The 10,485-nt window shown below is 43.3% G+C and overlaps 1 protein-coding gene across 1 annotated transcript; it reads left to right on the top strand.

The window, feature by feature from the left end:
- Nucleotides 1-4,842: 4,842 nt before the first annotated feature.
- adoa (2-aminoethanethiol (cysteamine) dioxygenase a) lies at nt 4,843-9,634 on the top strand. The gene is made up of 2 exons (XM_061756408.1): nt 4,843-5,638; nt 7,642-9,634. Exons 1-2 carry the CDS (start codon nt 5,303-5,305, stop codon nt 8,098-8,100), a joined length of 795 nt encoding a protein of 264 aa, XP_061612392.1. The 5' UTR covers nt 4,843-5,302; the 3' UTR covers nt 8,101-9,634.
- The last annotated feature ends 851 nt before the right edge of the window (nt 9,635-10,485 follow it).

Raw genomic sequence — 10,485 nt, 5'->3', positions numbered from 1 at the left:
CTTGAATGGTCTTTTTTTTAAAATGAGAAATGTAAACAAAAAATAAGATTTTTGTCCTTATTGTGGAAACAAAAACACGCAACACAGGAACGACGGTGAAACGACACTGATAACGATGAATTCCCAACAGCTCTGCCTGACTGTATTAACAAACTATCTTATCTCGTCTTATATTCCAAAAACAAAAATGAATTCATGTTATGACAGTGTGATCGTACAGTGTTTTAACTACAGCATTGTGATAGAAATCATTTTCCTAACAAAGAACACATGTTCACATTTGTAATTACATAGTGTTCTTTGCCTTCCATTATCATTATCATCATGGATTCTTTTCACAATCAAACTGATGGTGATCTTATTTTTGAGATCATCTGCATTTCTTTGTCATTTAAATACTTTGGACTCATGATCATCATTGTTTTCTCCTAAGTTTGTCTGGGTAGACAGTGTTCGTCCACTGTGTGATTGACCCTCAAAATCACACTTTCCGCATACGAGAAGCAGCTTTGGATGGAATGAACAAACATTAGCATTGGCTGCGTTCTTGCTGGTTCCCCATCTAGTTATGCAGGCATTTTCCCTGCAAACTAATAAAAATGCATTCTTGGCTGAGGCTGTGAGCGTTCGTTGACAGACAAAAGAGTGGACTTCATTCTTTAGTGATGGCCTGCTTGGATGAGGCCACGGGGGGGGGGGGGGGGGGGGGGGGTCAGCAAATAAAAGACTCTCATATTCTCGACAGTGGAAGACAAAATAATACCACGTCTGATTTCAGAAAACAAGCGGATTGATTGAACACAAAAGCCATCTTGACTGGCTGCATTAAGCGATCCATAAGCAGATGCTATCTGACATTTCATTGTCTCACTATGCTAATTCTGGAGACAGGAATGTGTGTGTGTGTGTGTGTGTGTGTGTGGATAAATTCATGGTCACCGAAATGAAAATATGAAATGAAAATATCAGTTCACACTTGAGACTGTGCCCATATACGTTAATTGTATACAATAAAAATGACCGAGTAGTGTGTACCTATCTCTTCTTCTCTTGTATTGTCCAAGAGGCCACGATAACTTTTTGTTGTTGTTGTTGTTGTTGTTGCTATATTCTCTCATACACACAAAAAAAAAAAGCCGGGATCTAGACCTTGAACAGAAGGTCAGCTTGGACCAAGGCACATTAGCTGAACTGGAACACCGAATCACGCTTGAACACAGCTACTGATCAGAAAAAAATGTGTAGGTCTTGTTCTCAAAAACAAGAACATTCTCTGCAGCCCTGAGGTACTCCGGCAGTCTGTTCCACAAACGGGGGCTGTAAAACTGAAACGATGCCTTGTCGTGAGTGCATGCCCTGACCTTTGGAATGGTTAAAAGGTCAGTGTCGGAGGATGTCAGTACTCACATGGGTTCTTTCTGAGAGGAGGAGTTCTGAGAGTTAAGAAGGTCCGAGACCATTAAGACATTTCAAAAACCGATAAAACAACCTTCAAATCGATCCTGAATCACACAGAGAGCCAATGCAGGGTTTGTAATGTTCCCGCTCTCCGTCTTCGTCATCCACTTGCCACAGAATTCTGGAATAATTGTAAACGTCAAATGCTCTTTTTGGGAAGACCAGAAAGCAGGGCATTGCAATAATTGATCTGATTAGTGATAAAACCATGCATTAGCGTCTCGGTATTGGCCCGAGAGAGACAGGGGCGGACTCTGGCTGTATTCTTCAAGTGAAAAAGAAAAAAGTGGTTGTTACATTTTTAATGTGCAGGATAAAAGTGAGAGCGGACTCCAGATTTTTCACTTGTGGTGAGGGACTCAAGGATAATGTTCGTACTTAAGCAAACATTTTCTCTTTCTGGGCCTCAGGACCAATGACTAAAACTTCAGTTTTGTCCTGGTTAAGCTTGAGAAAGTTCTTTCCCATCCAGGTATTGATGTATAAAATACAGTTAAAAAGAGCATCCATTGGACTGGTGTCATCAGGAGACAAGAGATGTACAGCTGTGTGTTGTCAGCATAACTGTGGAAGCTAACTCTGTCCCCTGATGACGCTGCCAAGAGGCAGCATAACTAGACCAGACTTGCGCTAATAACAATCCGGATGGTCCTTTTCCTCTTTGGCCCAACACGACATGAGTTTGACACCCCTGACCGAAGATGCCCGATGACTGACTGGCAAAACAGCCCACGGTCTGTCGCACCTCTCGCCCAAAAGTCAGCTGGAATAAGCTCCAGCTCACCCGCAACCCTAGTGAGGAATATAGAAAACGAATAATGAAAATAAAGATTGTAAATTGATACTCCAACATGACCCAGAACTTTTAATGCATATTTCAATGGGCACATATATGAGTTCAGAGGAGTGTGTGTGCTCAATGAGTGTTTTCTGTTATGGTGAGTCAGACTTGGGAGTCTGCTTTGTTGTGGGGTTAACCTTGCTGTCTACCGTCTACTGTCGAAGGTAGTGATGGTCACAAATCAATAGTTTGATAGAGCAACAATTTTTATGGCCTGTTTATTGACATTTTCCGGCACGTCAAGCCAAATTACACAACACAAACAAATTGTGCCTCATGGCTGTCTCCCTATCTGAAAATTGGACCTTGTTATACAGACTGCTGATGTTCTTTTCCTATCGGCTTGTCCCGTTAGGGGTCGCCACAGCGCGTCATCCTTTTCCATGTGAGCCTATCTCCTGCATCCTCCTCTCGAACACCAACTGTCCTCATGTCTTCCCTCACGACATCCATCAACCTTCTCTTTGGTCTTCCTCTCGCTCTCTTGCCTGGCAGCTCCATCCTCATCATCCTTCTACCAATATACTCACTCTCTCTCCTCTGGACGTGTCCAAACCATCGAAGTCTGCTCTCTCGAACTTTGTCTCCAAAACATCTAACGTCCCTCTGATGAGCTCATTTCTAATTTTGAACCTCAACATCTTCATTTCCGCCACCTCCAGCTCTGCTTCCTGTTGTCTCTTCAGTGCTACTGTCAACACCCAGAAACGCCGCCGGCTTCTCTGGCCCCGAGCTCATCTAAGATGGACTGATGCAAAGTGCAAAAGTGTTCTGCGGTCCGACGAGTCTGTATTTCAAATTGTTTTTGGAAATTGTGGACGTCGTGTCAAAGAGGAAAAGAACCATCCGGACTGTTATGGACGCAAAGTTCAAAAGCCAGCATCTGTGATGGTATGGGGCTGTGTTAGTGCCAATGACATGGGTAACTTACACATCTGTGAAGGCACCATTCATGCTGAAAGGTACATACAGGTTTTGGAGAAACATATGCTGCCATCCAAGCAACGTCTTTTTCATGGACGACCCTGCTTATTTCAGTAGACAATGCCAAACCACATTCTGCACGTGTTACAACAGAGTGGCTACGTAGTAAAAGAGTGCAGGTACTAGACTGGCCTGCCTACAGTCCAGACCTGTCTCACATTGAAAATGTGTGGCGCATTATGAAGCGTAAAATACGACAACGGAGACCCCGGACTTTTGAATAGCTGCAGCTGTACATCAAGCAAGAATGGGAAAGAATTCCACCTGCAAAGCTTCAGCAATTAGTGTCCTCAGTTCCCAAACGTTTATTGAATGTTGTTCAAAGGAAAGGTGATGTAACACAGTGGTAAACATGACCCCGTCCCAGCTTTTTTGGAACGTGTTGCAGCCATAAAATTCCAAGTTCATGATTATTTGCTCAAAACAATCAAGTTTATCAGTTTGAACATTAAATATCTTGTCTTTGTATTGTATTCAATTAAATATCGGTCAAACATGATTTGCAACCCATTGTATTTATATTTAACACAACGTCCAAACTTCATTGGAATTGGGGTTGTATATCTTTATTTTAATCATCAAACCATTTGACAAAAAAAATACAGCACTCCATGATTTTTAGAGGGATTTATTTATTTTTGACATTTAGTCGAAATTGAAGGCGGCACGGTGAAAAGACTGGTTAGCACATCTGCATCACAGTACTGAGGAAACTGATTGAAGACTCTTTTTTTGTCTTTACTGTTATTCATCCCAAAATATGAAAATGACGCCTATACAGTAAATATTATTCATTCATTCACTTTCCGTACCGCTTATACTCACTAGGGTGGCGGGCGTGCTAGAGCCTATCCCAGTTGACGCTGGTCGGGAGGCGGGGTCCACCCTGAACTGGTCGCCAGCCAATCAATCGCATGGCACACGTAAACAAACAACCGTTCGCCCTCACATTCACACCTACGGGCAATTTAGAGTCATCAGTCAACCTACCATGCATGTTTTTGGGTTGTGGGAGGAAACCGGACTACCCGGAGAAAAGCCACGCAGGCGAGGCCGGATTGGAACCCGGGTCCTCAGAACTGTGAGGCAGATGTGCTAACCAGTCGCCCACCTTGCCGCCCAGTAAATATATTATATTATATTACGCTATATTCATATTATATATTTATTCTATTATATTTGCACGTATTACAATCGTGCACTAAAACGTCACCTTTTCTCAGGTCCTATGCCGTCAGTGAACTGTTCTCAGAAACAAAAGATTTGTTTTTTTTTTTTTTAATTCGAAATGAATGTTTAAAAAAAAATTGTATTTTTTAAATGAAAAAGCCAAAATTCTGAAACTATTAACTGTCCTCTCTTGCCTTTCAAGTGAAGGGCGCCAGGAGATCGGAAAAGTACATTCCGCAGAAGACATGAGTTTTTAAAATAACTTTATTTCACTTCTTGCACCTTTGGGCGGAAGACATGAGTTCAATGGCCTATCAGGCCTTCCTCTTTTCCACAATCAGACGCCCTGCTCGGTTGTGGGAAATGTAGTCCCATTGGTTATATCATGAGCCTTTTTCCCCCGTTTAAGCAACGTACATTCCGATCGTTTGGGTGAAATGTTAGACGCGTATTTTCTTGTAGGATAAAAAAAAGGAAACTGTTCCAATGCTATTGAATACTTGGGTCCGATTAAGCGAAGCTAATAGTTGGCTCGAAACTCATGATCCCATGATGCTTTGCATTTGGTGCGCAGTCTCAGTGAGAGCGGGCTACCGAGCGAGCAATAGCACTTTGGAAAATGACCCAAGGAAGGATATTAGTTGGCGATGAAATTGGGCATTACCACCACAAAAGCCACATTTTTCACCCAGGCTCTGATATTTTATATTTCGATAACGTGGACCAACATACTCTGGATAACATTTCTTGACATTCGGTAGTTTGTGAGCCATTTCGACGGTTTCATTTGCGACGGAAAAAGGTGCACACGTTCCCGTTAGTTTTTTGGGTCTTTCTCCCTCGACGAGAATGTCGCGAAACAACAAAAATCCTCTTATCCGGAAAATAGCCAAGCAAGCTTTTATGACCTATAAAGGTTTAAAATGTTCGTCCAACGGAGATAATAAAGTCTTTGCCGAAAAACAGGCCAAACTCATCTCCTTAGTGACCGCGCTTCGGGCTCCGGATCTCAAGATGGCTCCCCGGAAAAACAAAGCGACCTCCGGTCCGTCGGAGCCTGATCCCCCCCCGGTCACTTACATGCACATATGTGAGACAGAGGTGTACAGCATGGGGATATTCCTGCTCACAAGCGGAGCCTCCATACCTCTCCACGACCATCCGGGCATGAACGGGATGCTGAAGGTATTCGACGCTTCTGTGTGGAACTTTCGTATGTTTTGGAGGCTTTTTGTGGTCATAAACAATATAATAGTGGCACTATTTCCATGACTTTCTGACAGTAACACAACTAATTACATTCAATGACACTTATTATCTTTCTTGATTTTGAACGAGTGCCTCAACGCGACCGTTGGATGTTTCCCCCTTGAAACAATAGGTAATGATTTTGGAATGAACCACATATTTGTTCTTAACACAAAATATAAATGGCTTGATATGTAAAGCCATTATAATGTGTTTGTTGCATGATACATATGCATGCGGCACGTGGAAGTCATGCTACCATGTTGACCTAATGACAAATAAGTGGAATGTTCCTTTACCATTGCCAACTCAAATATCAATGTTAGCTCGGAGGGCTGGCCGTTAATTAGTTACAAGAAAAAAAAAAATGGGCGAATCCACCACCAATTCACGTCGGGAGGCCCGCCCGAAGGAAGGAGTAAAGAAAGTCCCGTCCCCGCAGACGCCGGGACCGCAAGAAGAGAAGATCCCCGTCCATGCATGTGTGCTTTCATCGTGCAAATCAGTCTAAAGTGTGAGAAACAGAAAAAGTAAAATAATAGCAGGCGGGACGTTGGACGACTGTTTAGCCTCACAGTTCCGAAGACCATCAAATCCGAAAGGTCAATCCGCCCTCACCTGTGTGGAGTTTCTCTGGGTACTCCGCTTTCCTCCCACATCCCAAAAACATGCATGCTAGGTTCATTGAAGACTCAAAATTGCCCGTAGGTGTGAATGTGAGTGTGAACAGTTGTTTGTTTATATGTGCCGTGCGATTGGCTGGCGACCGGTTCAGGGTGTGCCTCGCCTCTCGCCCATAGTCGGCTGGGATAGGCTCCAGCACGTCCGCGACCCGAGTTAAAGGATAAGCGGTTCCGCTTTTCGTTCCGCAGGTATTTTTTTTCGTAATCACGGAAATTTCCAAAAGCAACTGTAGTTCAATTTCACATTTTCTCACAGTAATATAACGCATGACAGTTGCATGCATTTTTGTATTTAAATTACGTACTCTCGTTGTGTAAGAGCAGCTACTTGCTAGTGCGATTAGCTGCAATTTACATATCCGATTAGTCGACTAGTCGACTATCAAAATAATCGTTTGTGGCAGCCTTAGTCTGTGTGTGCGCTCCAAAAGAGTTGAAGTTTTTGTACACCTCGGAAACGCCATTAGCATGTAGCCCGCTGGCGGCTACTTGGTTTTAGCATGCTGGCGTTAGTGGAGTCTTTTCAGACGTCCAAAAGCACTTCTGTGTTAAGTTATCTTTGAGTGCAAGCGACAAACTCTCCATACACGGAGTAGCAGCAGGAAAAACGAGAACAAAAGTTGTTTTCGGGTTACAAGACTTAAAAAAAAAAAAAGCGTGCTTTGTGATCGGGTCTTTGAAGATGTTTTTAAGTGTTTGGGGATCATAGTTTGTGGACTCCCACAAAATGTGTGTTACTGTGATAGCGTTAGCAGATTTATTTAGAACAAAAATGTCTTTATGTCTGTGTAGATTCTCATGCATCCATGTTATGGTAATCCGCAAAGGTTGAATCCAGCCAACCGGACTCTAGTTTGTTATTCAATTTGTTGTTTTGCTTTTGTCCCCGAAAACTTTCAAAACTGAATTGGACAATTATGCTATTAGGCTGACGATATGTAGATTGGCTCGATATAAAACCCCGTTTATTAGCTAAAGTTGTAGTAGTTGTCAGGGGTGTCATTGCTACTGGGGATGTGGGTCTCGCAATCCCCCTACTTTTTCGACGGCAACACTTTTCACACAGCTCCCCCCCCCCGCGCCCCCTTTTAAAAAAATTGCCATGTTTTGAATATACTGTATGCAGCGGGGCGCTAAAGTAAATCATATAAGGCAGGCTGCAAAGCAGAGTCTGGAACATGACTTCCTCAATAAACGGGGATCACTGTATCTGTATCTATTGGCAGTTGAATAAGTCATAATTTTCTCTTTGTTTAGGTCCTCTATGGCAAGGTGAGCGTCAGTTGCTTCGACAAGATCGAAAGCGGCCAGACAGTCAGTGCTGCCCCTCCTCGGTTTGAAACTCCTGTGGCGCCGTTCCAAAACGCTTCTGTGCGACGTTCCTTGCTCCGCTCGGTAGCGGAGTACTCGGAGAACAGTGGACCGTGCCTCCTTACGCCTCTACGGGATAATCTCCACCAGATCGACGCCGTCGACGGACCTGCTGCTTTCCTGGATATCCTGGCGCCACCGTACGATCCAGACGATGGGCGGGACTGTCACTATTACAAAGTTCTGAAAACTGTGGAAGACCCGGGTTTAGCTGTGATGGATAACCAGGAGCTGCAGGGAGAAGAGAAGGGGAAAGAGAAGGAAATGTGGCTTTTAGAAATCCCTCAGCCAGAGGACTTCTGGTGTGGAGGAGAGCCTTACCCAGGTCCCGTAGTTTCTGTGTGAAGTGGAAGTATAGCAGTACTAGAACATGTCCTGTGATATCAACACATCCACATTTCAAAATCCTGTTTCTGCTTCTATCAGCATGGAGGACAAACATTAGGGTCGTTATTACCTGGAGTGCTTTGCTCAAAGCTATAAACCCCCCCCCCCCAAATAATTGAACTGTGGTGAGGAACCACCTCCTCACAGCCAAAATTCGACAGGACTTCCTGAAGCACAGCAACTGATTGTAAAAGTGCTTTTGATTGTAAATACGGGGTTTCCACTTTGGACAATGTTGCCTCGTTCGCGTATGAATGTAATCTAGATCTCGAAATTTCTCTGAAACATCTTGTGAACGAACGGTTGTTTGTTGTCTATGCGATCGGCCGGCGACCCGCCTCTCGCCCGACGGTAGCTGGGACGGGCTGCAGCGCGCCCCCGCGACCCTCGTGAGGGGGGGAGAAGCGCAACGGAAGATGAGTGAATGAATGACTATCTCGTGAATGCTGAGGGGATTGCACCTCCCAAGTTTAAATGAATGCCTTGGACCAACTGACGAGTAAATTACCACATTAGAACATCCGAGCACATCGAGTTCCCATCGCAGAAGAATAAGCTACCAAAGAATTTTCCTAGAGCCCAAACACTTTGTTCTCAAAGTTCGAACAATATAACTGAAAAAGGTCATCGAGGAAATAATGTTTAAAAAAAAAAAAAAGTTGCACGCTTACAATGCATAATCGCTACCATTGTTTCACACGAAAGGTTTTTGTTCAGCTCGCTCTAGATATTGTAAGGATGTCAACACTTAAGAGCAGAAAGACAGTTCTTAGCCAATGCTGTACACATTTCCCAATTTTACAATTTTTTTTTTTGGGGGGGAGGGGGGGTGTGTGTGTATGTAACTAATAGAGCTTTAGAGAATGAATGTAACGCAGAGTGTTAACGGCTCGGGTGAGCGGTGGCGCAATCACATCAGACCGTCACGTCCTTGTTCGTCCGCTGCCCTTGGGATTCGGTTTTGTAATCAACCATTTGAACAGGAACTGCCATTTAAGGTCATACCACAGCACCCGAATCGGCTTTAAGCGCAGACATTATTGGTGAAAATAATAGCTTCTCACTTCCAAATGTTTCACAATTACGAATGTTGCACCTTTGCTTATGCCTACATTATACTCCACTGTGCCAGTTGGTCAATGACTCCGTTTACTGTTGTTGGAATGTATGTGGAAAAAGAATAAAATTCAGAGACTATATTCAAACAATTGTCATTTCCAATGACTATCGATGCATACGAAAGCCAGCAGGTATTCTGTCGGCTAGCGCAGGGAGAACATGCAAAGGAAAATGACTGCTAACTGCTTGTGCTTATCCCAAGTGTCTTTTTTTCGACTGAATGTACATTTGAGACAGTAGTATAGTTGGGAATTGGAGTTATGGGACTAACGTGTTACTGTTAAGTACAGTCAAAATGCACTTTGCCAGAGAATTGTCATCAAACTTATTTATCTTGAGTGGCACGGAACCAATAACAGTGTTGTATCATTGACGCTTTGGGTGTGATGGATTTGTGGGTTTAACGCACGGTCTCAGTTTTCAGGATGGAAACTGTTGGGCGGTCATTCAAAAACAAAAGAAATGGAGTTTTCAATCTCGCAATGAGTGGCCAAAACAAGACGGTTTCTTTCAAATGTATTTTGTATTTCTAAATGGAGATTTTTAACCTGCATCCTTGTTGCTGTGAATCAATGTGCTGTTTGCAAGGGGGCGCAGCGCCAAATTCGGGATTCCCATATGTAAGCTTCCCGACTGCCCCTCTGCTATTGGTCAAGAACAGCCAGTCTCCGAATATGACAAAAGGGCTTATTAGAGCTATTGTTTTCTTTTTCTTTTTGGGGTTTCTCTTATATTCTACTTCTTCTTACTAGTGGTTTCATCTTTTATTATTATTGTTTTTTTTTTACTTATTTTCTGCTCATTAAATTTTCTCTTTCAATTCAATGATTTTTTTTAAATTAAAATAACTCATTTTTGAGCATAGGGTCATCCTCCTTCATTCAACAGCCCCTCTCCATAATGGCCAAAGAAGTCCCGAATAAAACGGTTTTTTTATTTTTTTATTTTTTGAAGCGCTTTTCAACCGCTTCAGTACATAGTTTTCATAACCAGAATAAGTGTATTTGATCAATGAACATGGGGATGTCCCCTCCTGGAGCCGTCACCTTACCGTGGTCGGAGGGGTTTGTGTGTCCCAATGATCCGAGGAGCTAAGTCGTCCGGGGCTTTATGCCACTGGCAGGGTCACCCATGGCAAACAGGTTCTAGGTGAGGGTCCCGACAAAGCACGGCTCAAAAGAAAGCGTATGAAGACAAAAACTTGAATTCGGTTTTCCCATAGCA

Source organism: Phyllopteryx taeniolatus, chromosome 19, assembly GCF_024500385.1.
Source record: "Phyllopteryx taeniolatus isolate TA_2022b chromosome 19, UOR_Ptae_1.2, whole genome shotgun sequence".
Classification (NCBI taxonomy): Eukaryota; Metazoa; Chordata; class Actinopteri; order Syngnathiformes; family Syngnathidae; genus Phyllopteryx; species Phyllopteryx taeniolatus.
This window is presented reverse-complemented; position numbering and strand designations above follow the sequence as displayed.